This window comes from Haliaeetus albicilla, chromosome 17 (assembly GCF_947461875.1).
Source record: "Haliaeetus albicilla chromosome 17, bHalAlb1.1, whole genome shotgun sequence".
NCBI lineage: Eukaryota > Metazoa > Chordata > Aves > Accipitriformes > Accipitridae > Haliaeetus > Haliaeetus albicilla.
This window is the reverse complement of record NC_091499.1, coordinates 25787058-25810326: the sequence shown is the minus strand read 5'-3', so window position 1 is coordinate 25810326 and position 23269 is coordinate 25787058. Positions and strand designations below refer to the sequence as shown.

At 38.1% G+C, this 23269-nt stretch overlaps 2 protein-coding genes across 7 annotated transcripts in view; one reads left to right on the top strand and one right to left on the bottom strand.

Moving 5' to 3' along the window:
• LOC104316230 (zinc finger and BTB domain-containing protein 24) overlaps positions 1 to 22102 on the bottom strand; it is an 82249-nt gene extending 60147 nt beyond the window's left edge. For all 6 annotated transcript variants that reach the window (XR_011328486.1, XM_069805100.1, XM_069805098.1 and 3 more), the window contains exons 1-10: positions 21766 to 22102; positions 20394 to 20523; positions 17770 to 17833; positions 14503 to 14555; positions 14322 to 14418; positions 9677 to 9789; positions 6255 to 6425; positions 5419 to 5544; positions 3201 to 3275; positions 1643 to 1741 (exon numbers count right to left, since the gene is read on the bottom strand). Coding sequence is in view for 5 of the 6 variants with exons in the window: in XM_069805100.1 (XP_069661201.1) it covers positions 1643 to 1741; positions 3201 to 3275; positions 5419 to 5544; positions 6255 to 6425; positions 9677 to 9789; positions 14322 to 14418; positions 14503 to 14555; positions 17770 to 17833; positions 20394 to 20510 (915 nt within the window). In the remaining variant the exon portion in view is untranslated. The remainder of the gene's footprint in view (positions 1 to 1642; positions 1742 to 3200; positions 3276 to 5418; positions 5545 to 6254; positions 6426 to 9676; positions 9790 to 14321; positions 14419 to 14502; positions 14556 to 17769; positions 17834 to 20393; positions 20524 to 21765) is intronic.
• A 125-nt stretch (positions 22103 to 22227) lies between these two features.
• FIG4 (FIG4 phosphoinositide 5-phosphatase) overlaps positions 22228 to 23269 on the top strand; it is a 73091-nt gene continuing 72049 nt past the window's right edge. Inside the window, exon 1 of the mRNA XM_069805108.1 lies at positions 22228 to 22504. Coding sequence (XP_069661209.1) covers positions 22421 to 22504 — 84 coding nt within the window. The 5' untranslated portion in view covers positions 22228 to 22420. The remainder of the gene's footprint in view (positions 22505 to 23269) is intronic.

Genomic DNA, 23269 nt, shown 5'->3' with positions numbered 1-23269 from the left:
TTTATTGAAGATGACAGAAAATGGCCAAGTTTTCTTCTAAAGGGGATGAAGAAAGGACCACGGTCTGTGTGGGGGAGTAGCAAGGCCAAAATATCTCTTTTAGGCATGCAGAAATGTCATGTGATAGCAGTAAGTTTAATAGACCTTTTACAGAAGGTGAATAATGAGTGAATTCTAAATTTTATAGTGACTCTAAATTATTCAGAATAGTACAGACAAGTGCTGGCTGTAAAGAACTGCAGAAGGACCTCCAGTATCTAGGAAGCCAGGCATTAAAATAGCAGTTCTACACAGAAAACAATGAGTTGTCATTGACTGTCACTACTCAGGAATAGATCTTGGAATTATAATATATACCTCCATGAAAACTGGTCAGTGCCCAGGAGCAGTCAGAAAACCATCCTGTATGTTAGGAATATTTAGCAAAGAGAGAATAGGAGATAAAGGTTTATTTTTCTGTTGCATAAATCCTGCCCTCATGTTTACTGCTATGTGCATTCTGTTACCTTAATCTCAAAAAGTACACAGTAGAATTGGAAAAGTTTCAGAAAAAGGTAATATGATTGATCAATCATACAAAAAGATTTTCATGTAAGAAGAAATAAGATGACATAAACTGGAACTCTTCAGTCCAGGAACAAGACAGCTACATAAGAACAGGACAGAAGTCTGAAACAATGAGTTATTAGAGGGCAGAGACAGAGAACAAAACTATTTACTGACTTTTGCATATCATCTAGAGGACACTGAGCTAAAGGTGGCAGGTTCAACACAACGGAAGCAATTCTATATATAATGTCCAGTTAAGCTGCAGAACTCCTGGACCCAAATACTGTGGACACTAAAAGCTTACACACAGACTATCACAAACACACAGACTAACTAACTAACAAATACAGATGACCTCTGACACAGAAAGTCCCTCACTTGTGAATTTGTCAAGGACTGAGAAAACAGAAAAGTAAAGGAAGGGTGTTTCTCTGAAAATGCATAGCAGGGCCTCCCAGTTACAGTACCATTTATATATTCAAAGTTTTGTTTAAGAAATAGGAAAGATGGCTGCAAGGGAATATAGGTGAAGACATTTATGCAAAGACTTCTGTTTTTCAGTTTTATTTGGAAGGGACGCAAATTATAATTGTCATGATTCAGCAAAATTCAGCACTAACTTTTCATGTTTCTAATTAATTACAGAAAATACAACATATGTGATTTCAGCTATGCAGGATGCTGCTAAATTTGTATTAGCATGCTGTTTCTCATTCAGAAAAATAGTAAAGACTGAGCTAAGAGTCAGCTGCTAAGATTGTTACCTTTTGGCTAAACTTTCTTTATTTTCTTGGAAGGAATTAATTCTTCCTCTATTGCTAAAACAAACATTTTGTTCAAAATTTTATTATAATAATCTAATTTTTTTTTTTAATGACAGACTTTCTTCTTTTCATACTCTTTTAAGTGAATTTCAGTCCCAGAATTATCTTAAATTCACATTTCTGGACAATCAAGGCTCAGAAAATGCCCTTATTGCATGGTAAAACAAGCTGGTTGCTGTGAAACAAAGATGTTATAAGCTTACAGCAGAAAATAAAAAATATTTTTTATACTTATTACAGTCAATCATATTTTAGAAAAGCACACTTACATTTTCCAGTCCCTCCAGTATTTCTTCTTGCTGACTTTGAAGTCTAGTAATAGGAGCTGCATTTCGAACACCCAGAGATTGAAGTCGAACTACTACTGACTGGAAAGAAAACAGGTCTTGACTTAGTACCAATCAAAACTGCTTTTGTGATCCAAAAGGACCCCAAAGTATTTTTAAAATTGTAACTTATTATTTATGTAATGGCTACATATAAACTAAGGCCCAGTTCCTAGCTTGGAGTCATGCTAATTATTGAGCTGAGTTTTAACAAGCTATTTGGTAGATACAGGCAGTGCAAAATGCTGAATCACAGCCTTTGTATCTCCTCATCATGCTATGAATCCCAAGCCTTCTAAAGGAATAGGCTGTGAAGGATTCTTTCCCACAAAGCAGTGGAAGTATTCAGATGAGCTCCAATCTGAAAAGGAGGAAAGTCTCTTTAGGAGATCAGATTATACACACTTGGAAGTAATACAACTTTGGGTTATTTATTCTAAAAGATACTTAAACCAATGTCTGCCAATGAGAATCAGATGATATTAAATTTAATTGAAGTATTTCCTGAATGTAATCTTGCTTGAATGCAAGTGTTCTTGAAATGAAAAAGCAAATGTTGTCATGTTTGGACTAGTTTCATAATAGGTCTTTGCCTTACTTATAATTATAATGGTTGGAATCATTACACAACTTGATTGCCTTTACTATAAATTTTCTGTTGTAATGTTCACAAACAGATCATAAAGGAGGAAATTTTATGTTCCAACTTTGCAAAATTAGTGTTTTTTTTCCCATAGGACTGCTATTGTTAGTAAAGTTAAGCATAAATTAAAATAATACTTACAGAATTATAATTGATTCAACTTGTTTCAAACAACAGAGGGGAAACTGCAGGAGCAGCTCACTTCCTACATTGTCAAAGACAATCTCTCACTTCATTTGCAACCCCATACTTTAGGTTCTGATTTGAAGCAACTCTTATTTCTGAGGCAGAGGATATGATTATTTATCTTCAAATTTTATGATTGTAGTTTTTTAAGAGGGAGAACGAGTTGCTATGTTATGAACTAAAAATCTAGACACAAGCACTCAGCGGAATTGTTAAAAGAATGAAGTGTCTTCTATTACACTGTAAAATAATATCCAAGTTCATTAAAAATCTGTCATTATTTTAGACATCAGCACAAAATAAGCCAATTCTCTAAATATATCATACTGAAAATGTTTTAATTTTTCATGGTAATAATGATGATATTTTACACTAATACACAAAATAAAGTGCTAAAAACAGATGGATACAATAGAAAAGAGTTGTTGTTGCTGCCTGAAAGTATTCTCATGTAACATATATGTAAGCCTGGGGGCAGTGCAGTGAATCTTACAATTGTTTTAGCAGAGCACCAAAAGCAAGCATTTCAAAGGTCATGTTTTCTAATAGTAATTAAATGAGTTTTATACGCAACTTAAAATTTTGCCAACACCTTAATATAGAAAACACTACACAGAATTGAGAAATTATTTTCTAGCGGAGGTTAACTAAGTTGGTGCATAGCTTACTTACTACAAAGAGATCATCTGGTTGCTGATTTCCATCAACTTCAATAAGATATTGGCAATCCTGTTCAGCCATCAAGTCCTGTTTAAGAACCAAGATATACTCATCAATTGAGTATAGTTAACCAGATAATGAGACTGAAGCTCATTCTGTTCCTATACATATCAAAGGCTGGACTCCTTTGGACTTCAGCTAAACCAGGATTCACTGTATTGATGACTTATTCTGGAGAGAAACTTTTATTTGGTGATGGATAAATACAGAGAGAATTCCAAAACTGGAGTTACAATGGGTTCAGAAAACAGATTAGGTATTCTAGCTCAAATGCAAGAGAGCTACAAAGAATCAAGATACAGTAATGTTTTGTGTAAATATTCAACTTCTAATTGTCTAACTACATTAATTCTCTGCCAGAAAATGGTGACAATGTCAATAACAGATTCCTTGGAAATAGCAGCCATGAGACCAATGTTTTCATTTTGGTCCTGACTCTCACTTTCTGTAAAATTTGAACAATATATTTGATTTTTCTTATGTTCAGTTTTCCCATTAGTAAATAAGATATTAGACTAAAATCAGACATCCTATGTCCATTGTTAATGTCTCTGTCTGAGGATTGAGAATACTCACTCCGTTCTTGACAGATGTTGGTCTAACACCAGCTCTGATAAAGCCTAGTGAAGGTGACTTTACAACTTCGTAGATAATTTGTTCCAGTTCTTCACTACACTTATGGTCAGAGTTCATTTTCTTGCATCTAGTCTAATTCTTCTATACTATAAATTATTTGTCCTACCTTTGGTAGAAATAGATAATAATTAATTACTGCTTTCTAATATTCTTCTACAGAGGAGATAATAGTTTGTGTTTCTCTTATACACAATGGTCTCACTAGTACATCCATAATATTTGCTTTTGTACAACAGCATCACATTTATTGACTCAGTTTATGACTAAAACACCACAGATTGCAGATTGTCTGAAGTACTGAGGTCTAGCCAATTATTTCACGTTGTAGTTGTTCATTAGGTTTCCTCCCTAACTGTAGTATTTCACACCTATTTCTACTCAATTTCATCCTAACAACTTACCACGAAATCAAAGTCTGTTCTCCAAAGTTCTTTCGACCTATCCCAGTTCACTGCAAACTGCACATCTTACAAGTTTTTTACAATTTCATCATCTCAACCTCTACCTGGGCCAACGATAGATCTGTATGTTCTTTTAATGTATTAGTGGATCACTAAGTATGTTCACTAATACATTCATAATTAGTGAAGCCTAAGTAAGACCTACCAACTAGCGGCATGTGTTGAAAATGTTGAAGTTTGGTGTACATCCTGAAGTAATTTAATCTAAACAACTTTCTATTAGTTTGCTTACGAGAAATCCATGTGAGATTGTATAATTGACTCTCCTTCACAGCAGTAACAAGTTTGTTACTCTAGCGAAGAACATTATACCAGTTTTACACAATTTTATCTATAGGTTTGTCTAATCCATAGGGAAATTGAAGGGCATAAATAAACAGTAATTGTCAAGTGTGCAGCAAACATGAGGTGTTTGCAGTTGCTTTTACCAGGAGATTAAAAAAAAAAAAAAAAAGAAAAAAAGAAGAAAAGAATGAATTATTGCTTTGGACCTGTTCTGGTTTTGGGTTATTTTGGGGGAGGGGAGGGGGGAAGATACCTAGTAAATCCGACTTTCCTGAACACAAAAAGGAAAGAAAAAACCAATGTCAGAGCTGCAGAAATTAAATAGGTGATAAAGCAAACTGATGGGCTAATTATTGTGTATATAAATCTGCAGGCAATGAAGCAGGTGAGGAAGGGATTCTATTGGAGTGGAAGGCAATGGATGCAAAGAGCAGATTTTTTATGGGATTGCATGCTAGAATGGACTTTGGTAATGGTGCTGATAGACTGGGCTCTTCAAATACTTCACTTCCTAGATTTAGGAAGTGTCTGTGGTGGCAGGTATCATTTCACTTTTAAAACGCAAAGTTGATTACTTTATCTTGACTCTAGAGTAGAAACAACACCTACAGATGACAACTTTGTATCATTGATTTCAGTATGAATTTCAGAACTTGGGGATATGTTATAGCATACCTTGTGCCTACCTCCATACAATAAATCTCAAACTAAAAAAAAAATTAAAACAGTACAAGATATTTTTAAAAATCTTTTTTTATACATAATCATATTATTTTGCTTTGTCTTACTTCTAAAGGACGAAGCATTATATCCTTATACATTCCAACTCTTTCCTCTGCATTTTCAAGAATGTCTTCAGGCCTCTGCACTAATCGATGCAAAAATTCTGACATTGTAAGTGGATCTTCTGCAGTCTGCAGAATGAAAAGTTAAATATTTCATGATACAGAAATAAAATAATGTACTAAGCTAATTTTTGTCTTTACTCAAAGGTAAATAAAGTAGCTTTCCAGAGTATTGCAATGAGTATTAGTCCACTGATTGCTGACTGTGATCCTATCCTGATGAAGTGTAATTTCTGCAAATTGAGAGGAATGTGCCTAGAACTTGCATTGGTATATCTAAGGTCAGCATTATAAACCAGAACAATTCAACCTGAATTAAAAATTAATAGCTTCATGAAAAAAAAAGAAAATGTATTTGTAGTAGTCTAACACCAAAACCAGAAAACAAGCTAGTATCCTGCAAATACTAGAAAAACTTGCTACAATAAACAGAAATTAATAATGCTTTTATTTGCTTAGACCCAGAAACAGACAATATAGTGTCACCATTCTCCTGATACACCCTTTTAACTTATGGCAAGAAACAGTTCAGTGACTTCTGAGTTAGAGACTGAATCCAGGTTAAGCTATACAATAATCACCATTTGCTGTCATTTAAACCTACCATTTAAGTATTATCCCACATCTCTTAAAGCAGAACAGAAACTGAATTAAAATTAAAGTTGAGCAAAATTAATTCATGATGTAGTATGGTGGTATTTTCGAATATTGGAATTTGTTCTGCTTTGTCTAGAGTACACTATAATACTTTGCAGTGTTTAGAAATTGGCAATATTTACCTCTTCTTCCTGCTCTTCATCTTCTTCTTCACTCTCTTCTTCATGCTGATCTTTCTCTTTCTTATGCTTTTCAATAACGTTAGGATCCCACTGGTTCCTCTGATATACCCGCCCAGAATCAGGGTGTTGCTTTTGTCCTGATATTCTTTGGCATAAGTCATAATCTGAACACTAGCAAGGAATAATTAAAAGGAAATCATGTGTTTATGTACTGCTATAATAATATTATTTTCCCTGAAACTGCAGAATGGAGGGTAGGAGTCTGTTTGGGAAATCTTTGGATTCATAAACTTCTCCAATAACATTCTGAGTAAACAAAATTTTCAAAAGCAGCAAATATTAAAGAAAGACTTAAACACTTGAATAGTTTTTACCCATCAGCATTTTACATTCCGTGTCAGGAGCGTAGCCACTACTTGAGCACATTTTACCATGCAAGTTATACCTTGTAGTATAAAGAGTATAGGTGTAGTTTATGGATAAAAGTGTTTTCCAGACAGGCTTGTGATTGCTCTTGCAATTAATGCCAAAGTGGTTTAAACTTGAGCAAGATCAAATCAATTTTATTAGGTCCCTCTGACCTCTCAGAGCTCTACTATCACCCAAAAGCATAGTGCCACTGCATCAGAGGCTAAAGGAGTTCAGCAGTTTGGAGCTCTGGAAGAGTAAGCAATGGTCTTTCCATAAAAAGCCCTACAGACACAAATTTAGTTTAACATTAAACACAGATAAATCTGGATGTGGTCTGTGGTGGTGAAATTATTAATATTTAAGATTTGAGAGGTCTGCTGAAGAAGTTTACCCTAACTAAAACATTCCTAACTAAACATCCTAACTAAAACATTTACCCCAACTAAAACATTCCTTTCAACTAAAAGCTAACACTCTGTGACTCTTTCCACCTCCCCACTTCTGAGCTAAAATAACACTGGGTGTGCCACTCCTATAGGCTCCTCCTATAGAGCCTTCTTTCTACATTGCCACATTATGTACTGTTTGATTCCTTCTTAGAATTGTGGCTGTTAGCAAGCTACTAAAGGAGTCAATCCATTCCGGGGATGCATACCTGACTTTGTTAACATTGAAAGGATTGTTTTTCCTCACCTCTTTCTTTTTTTTTTTTTCCGAAACAAAAAGCTGGTTGAGTCTCTGTAATCACTTAACAGAGAACAGGGGAGCAGAGGGGGAGATGCTGTCTGAATGTTCGCTTACTATGATCACAGTTAATAAAGCTTCTGTCTGACCTGTCCTAAACTGTACTTGCATTAATACACACTTGGAGTCCCCTGATCTCCAAGAGGTCTTAAGATGGGTATCTTAAAATTCTACTATGGAATTGGGGGTGGGGCACAACAAAAAATAAATAATCATTCTTCCTTTCCAAATCACTAACACCTACCCTTCAAACATATATGAAAAACCTGAGATAACAAGAAAATATTGTAGCTGTTAAGGTCAAATTGTCACAGAAATGAAGAACTGATTTCTACAGAAAATACAGAGCTTTTGAGATCGCATTGCTAGCAACAGGCATACTACACTCACTTTCAGATCCCATTGCTAGCAATAGGCCCACTACACTCATTTCCTGAGGTATCCCTTGAAGTATTACAGTACTTCAGGATATTTCTATATTTCTGTGGTGAGTCATACAGCTGACATGACTGCTATATGACATAGCACATTTTGAAATAGGGAAGGAGAAATTTGATCAGATACGGTTCCTTTTTCAAAGATGCATTGTCTGCCCTTTTTCTTGGAGAGACAAAATTTCTCTAAATTGGTCTGCTAATAACAGTATTTCATTATTCCCAGAGCTATCTAGAGTCTCCCTTCTTCCTTTCTTTTTGATATAATGAAAATGGTTACAATTCTGACATATCTGTGAAAACAGCTTGAACCCACTGAAATCAAAAGCAAAATTATTCATTTGACTTTGGGGCAAGGATTTTTAATGAGCATTCAGTCTCAGTCTTCTTCCCAGAGGAGAAGATAATGTAACTACATGAAGTCAAGAATTATGTTTTCTTTTTAGTGTAGCTAGTATCACTCTTCTATTTCTACTGTTGCACATGAAACTATACAACATATATTCTCAAGAACTGGGATTTCTCAATCTCTGGCATTAAAACAAAGATTTTCTGTAGCTGAAAAAAAATCAAAACTGCCTGAAAAGCAGCACAAAAATATGTTTCTCTGGTGTTTTAAGATCTTTCCATGAGCATAGAAAAAAAGGTTTGAAGTAGGCATTCACAAATTTTCATTATGCATGGTCAAACAAATTAGGTATCAAAAGTATGGAATTAAAACCAACACATACTTAAGTCTGGCAAAGTGATAGACTAGGTCCATGCACTGAAGCTTAGCATCTGACAAACCACACAGATATTACAACTGGAATCAAAGTCCCAATGAGAATGGAGGACAAGACCAGAGGCTGATTATTCAGAGTTGCCTTGGCAGTCATTCTGCACATTCAGAGTAAAAGATGGAAATAAACTAGTTGATAATAAATTGCAAGAGGAAGGGCCTGAACCCTTGTTCATGATTATATATACTGTTATTTTGTCCACATGGAGTCTGGCAAAGTTTGGTGTGGGCCAGCTACTATTCTCCCTGGTGAATAGCTGGGCACAATCTGGAGAATGGCACAGGCCTAGGGCCTTTCCTAGCAGGCAGTTTGGACACAGCCACCCCATTTTGACTAACAAGACAGGTGAGCTATGTTCTGCCAAAGCAGTTGGCCTGATATCTAAAGAGTCACTGTTGCCTTGTTTTATTTACTAATCTGGACATAGCCAGCAAGTCCATTCTTTTAAGTTCCTTTGAGAAAGTCCTCATAATCCTACACTAACAATGGTTTATGTTTCTCTAGTTATATCCAAGTCACTTTTGTAAAGTATCTGGTATGTCACATCACTACTCATGAAGAAATTGAGATTTGTAAATAAGATGAATTAATAATGACCAAGAAGCAGTTTCACAATTAGTGAGGAAAAAAAAAAAATAAAATAAAATAAAATAAATAAACCAAAACAATTTGCTTTGTAACTTCCATATGTGAAAAGTTTCTTTCTGAAATACATGAATGGCAGGTGTACATGTATGCAAAATCCTGTAATAATCAAGTTATTCAAAGTTTTTTTTCTTGAAAACCTTTATCTTCTAATTCATAGAGGTGCTACTACACCTGCTACAGAACTGCTACTGAAGTTTTAGGAAATGTTCATTATTTTACATCAGCAATGCTTATAATGGAACAAACTAGTGCAATCACATCCCAATATAAAAGAGAAAAATTTATTATTCCTCAGTAAATAGTATACTCAAATGCACAGGGGAAAATACTATCTTTTGACTTATGCAGCATATGAATCTATTGATTATAAAAATTACTAGCAAGTTACTGAAGATGACATTACCTTAATGTTAATCAGGAAATCCGGTTTTAATTTTAGATTCTTTATTTTCTCTATTTGCTGTGAAACAGACATGTATTCCTCTGAGAGAGAAGGAAATCCACTGAGAACATAACCTGCCGAATACATTTTATTAAATATATCTTTTAGAAGGTTATGTCAAATATAGGACTAGTCAGACTCATCTCCTTTAAACAATACATTTACTTAGTGGCACAATTTTAAACCACGTACATGATATAACACTGTTAAAAAAATTGTGCACTCTTGTCTACTTCAGATGAAATATAGACAAAAAAGTGTGTTGTTTTCAACTTGATATAGGACTCTCAAAGTTTATTAACTCAGTTAAGAAATTGTCCTGGTTTCAGCTGGGATAGAGTTAATTTTCCTTCTAGTAGCTGGTATAGTGCTATGTTTGGGGTTCAGTATGAGGATAATGCTGATAACACACTGATGTTTTCAGTTGTTGCTAAGTAGTGTTTAGACTAAGTCAAGGATTTTTCAGCTTCTCCTGCCCAGCCAGCAAGAAGGCTGGAGGGGCACAAGAAGCTGGGAGGGGACACAGGCAGGACAGCTGACCCAAACTGGCCAAAGGGGTATTCCAGACCATGGGACGTCCTGCCCAGTATATAAACTGGGGGGAGTTGGCTGGGGCAGGTGGATCGCTGCTCGGGAACTAACCGGGCATCGGTCAGCAAGTGGTAAGCAATTGCATTGTGCATCACTTGTTTTGTATATTCCAATACTTTTATTATTGTCATTTTATTATTGTTATTATTATCATTATGAGTTTCTTCCTTTCTGTCCTGTTAAACTGTTCTTATCTCAATCCACAAGTTTTACTTTTTTTTTTCCTGATTCTCTGCCCCACCCCACTGGGTGGGGGGAGTGAGTGAGCGGCTGCATGGTGTTTAGTTACTGGCTGGGGTTAAACCATAACAGAAATATAAGAAATACATAGACATTAAAGCTCATATTTGGACCACCTGCTTCACGTGCCTAGCTCAGACGTTGTAGTGCCTAAACAGTAACAAGTTTTTAGTGACCATTTTTGCCATTAAAAGACTTTGTAAAAGGCATTACAAAAAGTAGCCACTCTATGATACAAAGCATTTAAAGGAGGAGTCTAGGCTTTTTATACAACTTTTAAAGGGATTCGCTTCTATAGGCAATGAAGAGAGCCTGAACAACTCTCCGGGATACATAGTGCTCCTGGATGTTAAATCCTCTCAAAAGGACGCACTATGCACGCAGTATGCGTACTGAGGCACCCAACTTGGTAAGCATCTATTCACTCAGGATTCACAATGCTGACTCCACTTTGGCAAACAGACACGGACTATACATGACAGGCATGGTGGTAATAATACCTTTTTCTGGTATTAGAGTGCTCAGCCCCACAGATGAGTGGGGCTTCATGTTCCTAGGAGAGTACTGTAACTACTATTGGCTGCACGCAGTGCAGTAAGAACTACTGTCTAGCAAGGAATTCAATATTCATGTGGCCAGAATGAGCAACTAAACAAGAATCAGGTGGATTTTTTTAGCCTAATAATGAGAATATTGCCTTAGAGAAATGGTGCATGCTCCAAATCCTTAGAATTTTATGTGATAACATTTAAATGCAAGTCTATGCAGCACAAAAACATTGCAGCAGTCTTTGCAGGAGGTATTAGGACTGAAGTCTCCTCCTTTGGGGAGCTACTATCCATAGATGCAAAATTTATAGAAGAGGATAAGCAAGAGAGAGCTTAATGTATAGTCATTCCTGTGGGAAATGAAAATCCTGGACTCTAATTTGTTGATGCCTTCAGAGAATTGTAATTGGTAGTGAGATGTGGGGAGTTGGCACAGCCTCTGCTTATCAACACATCCTGGACAGCAACAGCTGATGTGAGAGGGAGTGTCACATGGGAAAATATTACCCTGAACTGTTTGTTCTCTGAGAGGGTGTTTGCCCCCAAACCAATAATGTTGTGGGGAGACTAACAATGACAAAGTTTACCTAAGGCAACCATCAGATAGTAACCAGGGGATTACCATGAAACTTTTGAGGAGAGAAGGAACCACCTTGAAAAGAAGCATCAAAATTCATGACTGGGGGAAGAGACCTTAGAGTGAGAGCAAGGTAAAAGAACAGCAGCCTAACCAGGTCTGATGTGCCAGCACTGCAACCTTCTGTCTAGGCCTGGCAGAGCAGCCTCCCTGTTGGATGCTGCAAGCAACCTGTGTTTCTACTACTGGACTGACAGAACAGGGTTAAACTTAAACACAGTGACCCATACCTCGAGTGTGTGTAGGGGAGCTCATGGGGAGCTTTCTCACTGGTGTGTGCATTAGTAGACTGTAGGAAATGGCATAGACAAAGCTAGAGCATGCACATTTCCAACAGAAAGGGTGCTTAAATAGCTGAACATGCATTCTCAGAAAAGGGAATGTATGCTTGTAACTTCCACCCATCTTTGAGAGAGAGTTTGCATGCATAACCAGGCAAGTTTGAGTATACTTTTTGGAATTAGTTTTAGGAAGGTGTTCAGAAATTTGTAGGTATGTATTAATATTTGGCAAGTGCCTAGTGCTGCGGCTTGTCTGTTGTGTAGCTGATACTGAACCTTTTCACTGATACCAGTTCACTGATTGTCAGTTACTTGCCATTAATAAATCAATAAACAACTTTGGTACTGATTTGATTTAAATCATGCTAACTGAGCAGTCTCCCCCCCCGTGATAATGACATAGATTTTTCCTTTGCAAATATTATTTAGGCTAACATGATATGAACCTCTGGTTGTCTTCTTGTTCTATTAAAAAAAAAAAAAATTACCAAGTATATCAGCTACATAGAGGTTATAATTCTGTATTTTCTTACCTATAATATCCTAAAATACAAGTATGCTTGTTATTTTCCAGTGCCTATGTTATTTTAAAAAGAGACACTGCTTATAGCAAAAAACAGCTTTAGAAGCTTTGTATCTGACCTCCCTCAGAAGTAAAAAAATAACCCAACCAAAACTCTGGTTTTAGTGACTTACAATTTTTAAATATTATCATTTGCTTTAGCACTTCTGAATATCTTTGACAAATCAGTCTCCAACATAATATGGGCTTATTATTAAAGTCAGAAAATATAATCGAAAAGAATTCCTTATTGTGTGTACTGTTTAGAAACTTGTATTTTGCACTGTTAAAAACAAACGTTAAAAGTAAAAAACTCAGCCTCTCATACAACACTGTTTCTAAAATCTTTAATGAATAATTAATAGCAAATTGACTGATTAGTTCCTGCTGAAAGCCTACTTAACCTTTCCAGGGATTATATTAAGATAATAGTTGCTAAACAAAAAGTTATTAGAACTAGAAAATACTTAACAAAAATCAGTTTTGGAGATGAGTTCTAGTTGGTAGGAAAAATAGTGAGGATGTAGGTTATTCTACACCTTGCTACCTTGGGGGATGTGTAATACAGATATTGGCTTGGCTACAAGAACCAAACTTTTACCAACTTTATAGTCATGTTTCCAGTCTCTAGGATCTCTGTGGTCCTCTGTCATATACACATCTTAGGCATTCATCATCAGACTGACTCAAAGAGGAGAACTCAGATGGCACAGATGTCTCTTCAGGCTTTTATTAAAGTCCTGACATATGGATTAAGAGACTGGCATTTCTGCTGCTACTTCTTCCCTCAAAGTTTTTGTTTCCTCATCATCTCCTTTTTTTAATTTCTTCACTATTTCTCTGTCTTTTGCCTACTGTTTTAAAAGCCTGGTTTCACCAGTTAAGGCTGCATCTTTTGCAAAACGGTTGACTAGAGAAGGGGCAAAACCCACGGAACTGAAAGCAACTGAAAGCTTATAGAAGCGTGCTAGTTTTCAGAGCAGTAGAAACTTAACATTTTCTTGGCACTATACCTGTCTCTCTCCTAGAGTGGGAATTTCAAATAAAATTCAGCACCAGAAAAAGAAACCACATTTTCTTTTACTTCCTTTCCACTTAGCACTATATTTGTTTTCTCTTCAGGAAAGCAGGTTCAGAATCCAGTAAGACCTGTAGCACTAGTCTTAATTGCCTCAGTTAACATAATCTTTCCTCAAAAAGAAGAATTATTCCCACTACCAATACTATTCTCATCTAACTTCTTCTCAGTGACAAAATGCAAAGGGAATAAACAATGTTGTAAGAAAAAAAAAAAGACCGTAATACTTTGCATTTTCAATAATCTGTTTTCCTTCTTTTTCATTATTTTAAACATTTAAAATATTTTTGCTGGTGTTTTTCTTTTTTTGTTGTTGTTGTTGTTATAGAAGTATTCAAACAAAAAAAAAATCTGCATTTTAAATCCTAAAGCTTTTCTAACCAGATTATATTGTCACATGAGAGTCATAGCAACACTTAAAATCTGGGGCAAATTAATTTTCTCAAAAATTAACACAACATAGGACTGGTATGACACATTCTGATCTTCCATATTGGTAAATTAATCCCTAAATACACTCTCGGTTTATGGATATTCCATAACCTGAGGAGCACAAGAAAAAGTGCTACTGTCTAATGCAAAATAAATTATATTTGAGCAGTAATGGAGGCAAAGTGTGTCAAAATTATAGCTAGCTCATCCTAAGAAGTTTAGGCTATAAATACTTACCAAAATGAGCAACTTCTGGTGACTCAATCTTTTGCAAAATCATTTCTGTAACCAGTTCTTCTGAAATACTTTGACCTTTAAAAAGCAATTCTTGACACTAAGGTAAAATGCAAAACATAGTCTTATATAATATGTATTTGTCAAGAATGTGACAAAACATACTAGAAGATTATACCTTTACCTTAAGCCCATATTCTGTTTCTTCATGAATATTCATTTGAATTACTTCTAAAGCTGAGGAAGCATATCAGACAGAATAAAAATAATTAATAAAAAATATTTTATATACAGACATGTACATGCAGATACATACATACACACACACATAGGAATATGTATGTGTGTTCCATGCAACCAGACTATTTCTGAATGAGTAGCCATTATATTTAGGGTCTTTATTATATTTTGTCCATCCAGAACTTGGTGCCTTCCGACAACATCTGGGTAGATGTTTTTCCCTACAATTTAACCCTATAGATACTACAGAAAAATGCACAACAGCAGCTTTGCAAGGTTATTTCAACTACTAATTTATATCAAATTAGCATTACTGCTGTGTAATCCAGAGATGAGTATTTGAGCTCAAACACTTCCCAAATTTTAAAAGCAAGTTTTAGAAAAAGAACTGTTCAGACACACAAACCCATCTACTTTAAAAAAGCCCTTAAAAACCTACTCCTTATACAGTCCAGTTATCTAAAATTAAATACTAAATTTGACACCCATCAAATTCAAAGATCTGCCCTGTGTCTCTGTGGACAGTGACATCATACCAGAATGATCCTGGAATTCTTTCACACTTCCATACCATTGAAATAAGCAGACAATTAACGAAAGTTTTAACGAATGACCCTTAAGGCTACATCTATATTACTAATAAACCAGGCCAGGGAAAGATCCTGAAGCCAGGTGGCTTATGCCTATACAGCTAAAATCTTTCTTCTCGAAACATAGTGGCTGTTTTCAAACGGTTCCTATGAGTAATGACTGTTGCACATACTATCCTTCATACTATGAACGGATGTTCAGGAGAGCAGTATTTGCCGTGGGCCAAAACTGAGACAGGGAATATACTAACAAACAACACAGACAACTGAAAATCAGCACTGTACATGTACCCTGGCCCTGTTTTATTTATGAGTATTGACGTATTAATTGGATAAATGGATAGGAAGTATTTTGTCAAATTGAAAAGACTGTGAACACCTTTCCTATTTAGTAATTCTCTATCTTGGATTGTTTTTTAAATAAATAACACAGTGCAGGACAGGTATTGATACACTGCAGCAAGTCCAGTGGAGGGCACCAAGATGATTCTAAGTGTTGAAAGTACCAGGAGAGGCCAAAAGAACTGGCCTTGTTCAGCCTGGAGAAAACAGGGCAGCTGTAATTGCTGTCTAAAACTACTTACTGGGAAGGCACAAAGACAGAACCACTGTCTTCACAGAAGTGCAGATAGGACAGCAAGCAACAGACACAAGTAAGAACAGGAGAAATTCCAATGGGGTAATCAGGAGGAATTTTTCATCATGAAGGTAGTCAAACATTGGAAAGTGTGGCCAGGGAGCTGGTGGAGTCTTCGTCCTTGGAGATACTCCAGATTCAAAACAGCCCTGAGCAACCTTCTTTAGTTGACCCTGCTTTGAGTGTGAGGTTGGTCTCAGTGACCTCTGGAGGTCCTTTCTGAGCTAAATTATTCATGTTTCTGTATGCTGAATTTGTTCCTTTCTTTTTTGATGTGGAAAATGAAAGAAAACCATTAGCAAAAGTTGAAGGAATGTGTGTATGTACACGTGTGTGGGTACACTAGACAAAAGGAGATTAAAAGAAATACCATGAGCAAAAGAAGAAAAGAATAATTCTTTGAATCTACTAGAAATAAGGCACAAAAATGCAAAAAGTGAGATTTACATCAGTCATTAAGAAAAACCTTCTAATGGCAAAGACTGTGTTACAGAGATAGACAGCCCAGAGATTTTTAAAAACAAAATTGACCAACATTTGTCAGTAATGGTTTAAATACATTCAAACAGTGTGGACTGGCTTAAGTACATTCCTAACATCCCTTCTGATTTTGGTTTGATCAATGTTTTGGGCCAGGTATTCATTTTTTGTTAGACAATCCTATGAATTAAAAGTTCTATATTTACATAAGGCAAAAAAGCACTGAATTTTACCATATTATAGTTCCAAATCTTCAAAATAAGATAAAGATACTTCATTTAATAAATAACCCTATATTCTCAGGAATATGAAGTGTTACACTGTCCACTAGAGAGCTTTTATTAGAGCAATAAAAAATACTAGGGGGCACATTTAAAAGAAAAAATGTAATGAAAATCAGTATATAAAGAGTTAGTTCATAATCAGAACAACTGTATACATATAATCCATAAAATCAGATTTATAATTTGGTGTCCCCAAAGAGGCACTCAAGAAATTGCTTCATAGTTAAGGTTATTATGTGCTTTCTTTTCTTCTACTTAAAAAGATTATATTAGCCTTTAAACTGGTAGGACAAATTTGGTGGAAAAGTTTTCTTTTTTCAAAAAGCTTAAGTGAATGAATTCATGAATTATAATGTCATGGATACAAAAATATTACCAGGGCTTTAAAAAAAACCAACCAGATTTTAAAATATTTTTTTAGTTACTGCTGGCAAAATTAGTACAAAGGAAAACTGCCAGAGACTTAATTATTTTTTGTAGGAACCTAATTTCATGCTGAGATGCCTCAAAAATGAAAAAAAAAAAAAAAATCTCTAGCGATATGTTGATAGGGAATAAGATAATGTTACAAGCAACAGGTTTTACCCTACAGATCTTCAAAAGTCTTTGATGTGAGGGACTGTCAGAAATGGAGCTGGATAGCTTAGAAAATGAAATGATGTCTTGTGTTCTGGTAAATGCATGGTGGGAGAAATTAACTACACCTTCTGTAATAAGCCAATATTTTTGTTTTAGAAATTTGAAAGTGCCAGCTCCCATTTCTTCCATTATTACTTATACTGATACAAAAGTTACACTTCTGTTTCCTGGAGTACATCCCCCCTTGTATTAGACACTGCACAGACAGAAAGGAAAGATCTTCCTATTTTTTCATGGTCTGTATTGGAAAATCTCTGTGCTCTCTGGAGTTGAATGAGTTGCCTCCATGTGAACAAGAAGGGTCACATGAATTACGTTACAGGATTGGGAATAGAATTTGATTATTATGTGTTACATATATCCACTTCTGGGTTTAAAAAAAAAAAAAAGTTATTTTCTAAGCCTCTCTATAACTAAAAGGCTATTTTTCAGCAATTGCATTTCTGGCAAAATGGTCCTTATCAGTAGTCTTCACTGCAATCAGAAACATGCCATTTTGAATTACAGGGAACAGCAAGTATATTTGAAACCAAACGATATTATGAAGCCAATGCAATGTTCCAAATATAGTGTATGTTTACCTTCTATGAAAATGCATTTCCATATTTCTGCTAGTTTTCTAGCTAATGTTTTCTTTCCAGAACCCTTAAAAGGAAAAATACACATTTAAAAGAAAAACAAGCAAAAGGAAAAAAAACCCAAACGTATTACATAATAAAGAATATATTTTCATATGATAAAAACAATTAAAAGCTACCATCAGGATTAGGTCCTCTGAGTTATGCAGTGTGCAAACACAAACACTCTTTTTAATACCATCCTCTATTTTATACTGCCTAGCATTGCTAATCACTGTTACTGCCCTTTGCAGTTAATCATCTCCAGAGTAATTATACTGACTTTGTTTCTGAGTAACTCTATCTAAAAGTCCACTATGATTTGCCCATAAATTCCTATGAGAAACTCTTTAGACTGAAATTTATTATCTTCAGTCTCAAAGCAAATTATGACGCAAACCTGTTCAGCTGTTTCTGAGTAAGATACATAGGGATAGTATTCTTTGACTAAAAAAACAAATACATAAAAATTGCCCTTGTTAGTCCACAAATCTGGTTTAGATACTGACAAAATGTTTATTTTATCACTTACATGAATCCTGAGGAACCAACATAACCAAGAGTAATGAGGCCTCTAAGAGCACAGATACCTGAATGGGATTTTGCAAAACTCACCATCTTCCACCCTCTAGGATTATGCCCTTTTTTCAAGGGCATACAAGACGACTTTTTTGACAGTCTGTTTGCCCTAGATAAATTTTGTGATTAAAAAATAGTAAAAAACAACAAATAAATCACATTCCCAGTTAACAGTGTACCAGCCAACACTCCAGACTACTCATACCTTACATTTTACAGGAGTGATGAGAATATATGTATTTTGCTTTGCTTTAATAGCACAATGTTTTTAACTTAAAAGATACGTCTTAAATAAGATAGATGCTCTACACATAAGCCATATAAATAAAAGATATTATCATAAAAATAGAATATTTAATTCCCTGCTCTCCTGACGAGGCCTGTGCAATTTCAACCCTTTGTTAAAATTTGTATTAATATCAAAGCATCTACTGAAGGCAATGATTTCAGATGAGAATATATATTTATTATATGTTTTTTGCATTGTCCTTCACTGAGTATTTTATGCTGGTTTGGTCTATAAAAATGTAAAGTTTTCTTTCTCAAGTAAGGTTAGAAATTTGGTGTTTGTTTAAAACTAAGCGAGCCAGTCCACTGTGATTTTCTACTGAGCTGAATGCACTCTTTCAAGTCTCATGGTGACCATAAGGCACGCTTGTTGGCTATCACTTTATACAGTCTCACTGTGATGTTTGCAAGTCATCCACTTGCAGAACACCACCCTGCCTCCTTTCTCAGTTTGGTCAGACATAAGGATGTGCAGTCAAGCATTACCCAGCAACTGGAGCCAAGGAGTACAAAAGGATGCAGACCTGTGCAAACACTAGGGACTGGGAGCCTTCCAGCCTGCTGAAAGTCTCCGAAGAAAGGAAACATAGCCACATCTTAGCACTATGGCCATTTCCCATGATATAATCTGCCACCATCATGTAACTATGTGCTGGCATACTGCACTGCATAGGATGGTTCTACATTAGTATGGGGTGTGGTGCAGAGAGGGACTGGGGCTTGATTGGGTGGGTCAACTGGCATTGAAGTTTGGGCTGATTGCCAGCTCTAGGTGCACACCATTGGCCTCTCCACCTGCTAGGCAGTGCAAAGCAGATTTCCGTATGGTCATTTCAGGCTCTGTTGCGGTACCTAACAGAATCACACACAAACGCAGATGGCAAGCTGCTAGAGGACCTTATGTTCACACCGGTTGTGGGGTGCTCTGAAGGCAACTTTCATGGGCAACTGCAGTGTTCAAGAGGAAAGCAGCTTTCAGGGCACCAGTGCTGTGTTTAAGTGCATAGCAGATTCAGTATAGTCATAAGGCAAACATGCACCAAAAAAGAACCCCCTTCAGCAAACTAAGGCACTAATGTAAAACCACCCATAGAGTCTCCTGCATTTGGGAAAAAGAAATCTGAGAAGTCTAGGATTACAAAACATCAAATTTTCCTAAGTAAAGGAGGCCACAAATTATTTGAGAAAAGACAGACCTTAAATCATAGTTAAAATATAGTACAAATCTCCTTACCAGGACAACTTGGTGGATTTCCGTTATTCCCAAATATATGACATACAATTACGTCAAAGTTTGAATATTAAAGTTAAAATATCTAATATCTCATTGCATGTCTGTAAGTCAGTACATTAACCCGAAGGCTCTTTTGTGCCTATTTATGTCTTTAATCTGTCAAGTTTTTTTAAAGTTAGACTACTGAAATAACATAAAAACAATCCAGTTGCCAACGTGAAAAGAGAAGAAACTTTTCAAGCTACATGTGACTTTTAAGTACAGTAATAACACTTTTAATTGTAATTGACTGGTCACTCAGGCAAAAAATTGGCCTCATTATATGAGATCAGAATCTTTAACACACTCTGCAGGATTTCCAAAGTGGAAAAGATAAGAAAGTAGGTCTTTGATCTTTTTGGCAGCATCACTAAACTAATGTTTTGAAAGGAAAAGTAAAATTGTTAGCAGAATATCTGGAGAAAAAACCTTCTATCAGACATCTTACTGGCTTTCCAAGGATAATTAAGCAAGTGGGCTTGGATAACAGAAAGGATTTTTCAGCTTCATCTTCATCGAAGATATCTGCAAAGGGCTGAGCTTGTTTTTCCTCTTGTGAAGCCATATATGATCTAAGACTGGGAGAAAAAGAAAGCTTGTTATAAAATACAGTAACTTACATATCTCTAAAATGACACATACTTAAAAATGGAACTGAAAAATAATGTGATACAAGGCGAATTGCTTTGTAACAAAATTTCCTATAAGAAGAAAAAGCATTTAGAGAACATACTGCAATGCACTCATTACTAAGAGAAGAGCTGCTTCTGAAAAATAAGGGGTTGTTGGAACTACCCCCGATCCCCAGCTGCAGCTATATGGTTATTGATAATGACTTCTTCCTGACTCTCAAATTGCCTGTTGCTCTTTTTTAAACAGCATGTAGTTGTTTCATTGCCTTTTCCTTCCTGTTCCAATTACCACACAGTTGTAACTTCCCTGTGGTGCCTGAAATGGACCATGGCCCTGCTAAGACCTTTGCTTGTGAGCTTCAGACACAGAAGAGCCCAATCATGTTCAATGGAACTACTCGCTGTGTCCACAGCTAGGTACACAAGTAAGGCTTTGCAGAATTAAATCATGGTTCATGATCTGTTCTGTAATCCTCTCATAACTCCCAGCTCTTCCAGGACTGCACGAGATTGCACATCCAGTGCTATGCTACAAAGTAAAACAGAAGCAAGTTTCGAATTAAGGTAAGCTGGAGCAAAATTTGGGTGGGCCTTTCGAGCAAATGGGGTCCAAAACCGTGAGATTGATGAAGCATGGCTTCGAGAAAGCATACCTTTCGAGAAGCATTTTTTTGAGAAAACATTGCTTTCTTTAGAGGGCCACTTAAGTCTCAGCCCCCAGCGCACCCCATTTTCAAATTAAAAAAATTCTACTTCAGGATGAAAATCTGAAAAAATTTGTTTTAAAACATCAAACTGAAATGTTCTGACACTTTCAGAGTAAGACCTTCTGAGCGATAGGGACGGTATTTTAATCTTAAAAAACCCGCCATGCACAGACCAACCCTCCATTTCTCTCACGGAAACACACTAGCTGAACTTCACCTGACATTTCCAGCAGTTTCACTCCTTCCTGAACCTTCACAATTACGGCGCAATTTCCTAATTACAAAAACCACCCCAACCAAACTAAAGAAATAAACCAGACCCCCCCCCCCCCCCCGCCCCGACTAAAAGCCAGGCGGGGCCTTGTTACCCCCCCTGCCCTCCCCGCCCCTCCAGCACGCCCCTGACCGGCAGGTCGAGGACGATCGCCCCAGTCAGCGCCCCTCAGGAACGGGGCTGTTGGGGGGGGGGGGGGTCACTTACGTTGAGCAAAATGGCGGCGCAGGGGGCACAGCGGGAGCGGAACGGCCTCCGCCCGCGCCCCGCCGCCGCCGGCTCGTGTACGCCCGTAACCCGGGCAACCGAAGAGCACCGCCCCCTTTCCCATCGCCCCGCCCCCTCGGAAGGCGGATGAAGGCGGAGACACGCCCCCAAAGCCCGCGCGGGGAGGTGCCGCGGGCGGTAGGGGGCGGGGCTTCGGAGCTGTTCCTGGTGCTGACCCCTGCGGGCGGACCCACGACGAGGGGGGTCCGGCGGGAGCAGCAGCGGCTGATGCCGCCGCCGCCTCGCCTGCCCCGCCTCGCCGCCCCCGCCGCGGCGGGAGCGGCGCTGCCGAGGGGCCACGCGTGACGCGGCTTCACCCCCCGCTCCGGCGGCGGCGCAGGCGCTCTCTCTCTCTCTCGCCCGCCGGTGGGCGCGCCTGCGCGCTGGCGTGCCGGCACTTCCGGCTTCCACCGTCCCGGGAGCGGGGGCCGGTCTCCGGTCCCCAGCCCCGTCGCGTTCCCCCCGCCCCGTCCCCCGCCCGCCTTACCGGCAGGAGCTCTGCTGTCCCTCGGCTGCTGGCGGGCAGCCCTCCCTGCCCCTCCTGCCCCCGCCGTGCCTTGGGGCCGGGGCAAGGCCCGAGCCCTGCGCGGCCGCCATGCCGGCGGCGGCCGGTGCCGCCGCCGCCGCCGCCCCCCTGATCAGTTCAGTGCAGAAGCTGGTGCTGTACGAGACCAGGGCTGTAAGTAGCGTCTGCCCCCCCCACCGCCGCTACCGGGGGCCGGGGAGGAGCCCCGCCTGACGGCCCCCGCGCTGGGGCAGAGCGGGGGGGGGATGTCCCTGCTCCCCCGTCGTGGGGCTGCTGCCTCGGCTGGCCTGCAGCTTGTCAAAAAACCCTTCGTGAACTTTCTCTTGTTGTTGGTTTAGGTTTTTTGGTTGGTTTTTTTTTTTGGTCACGCATCCAAAACATACCAATAACTAAAAAAAGTCTTTAAAATTCTAGTCTTCCCCGCGTCTCTGCCTTGTGACTTAAACAAAGAACTGGTTTCTAACCTAAGCCTGGAGTCTGTAAGCTCGGGCCCCTGCGCTGCCAGGCGGCGGGGGTGGCGGCTGGGGCGAGGGGGGGTGAAGTTTAGGCCCCACGTTGCTTTTGGTGTTTGCGCAGCTACCTGCTTGTTTTGTTGTGTGGTTGCTGTCACTCAGCCCGGCTAATGGTGCTGACTCGTATACTGCGCATTAAAACTGGACAGCTGAAGTTGTCTGCAATTAAAGATTTAAGATTTGAATTAAGAATTTAAACAGGGCGGCTGTAGTGGTTATCGCCCACACCTGTCTCTCTGCTAGTTCTGAGAGATTCCAGGGCTTGTTGTCTGAATGGCTTGTGGAACAACTTCCAGAGTTTTCAGCCTCGCCTCTGGAAGTCAGCCGTTGAAGATTTTTAGCATTCCTTAATATTCCGTTGCAGAAACTGGAGAGATGTGTTATTCACAGAACTTTTTGCTGTGGG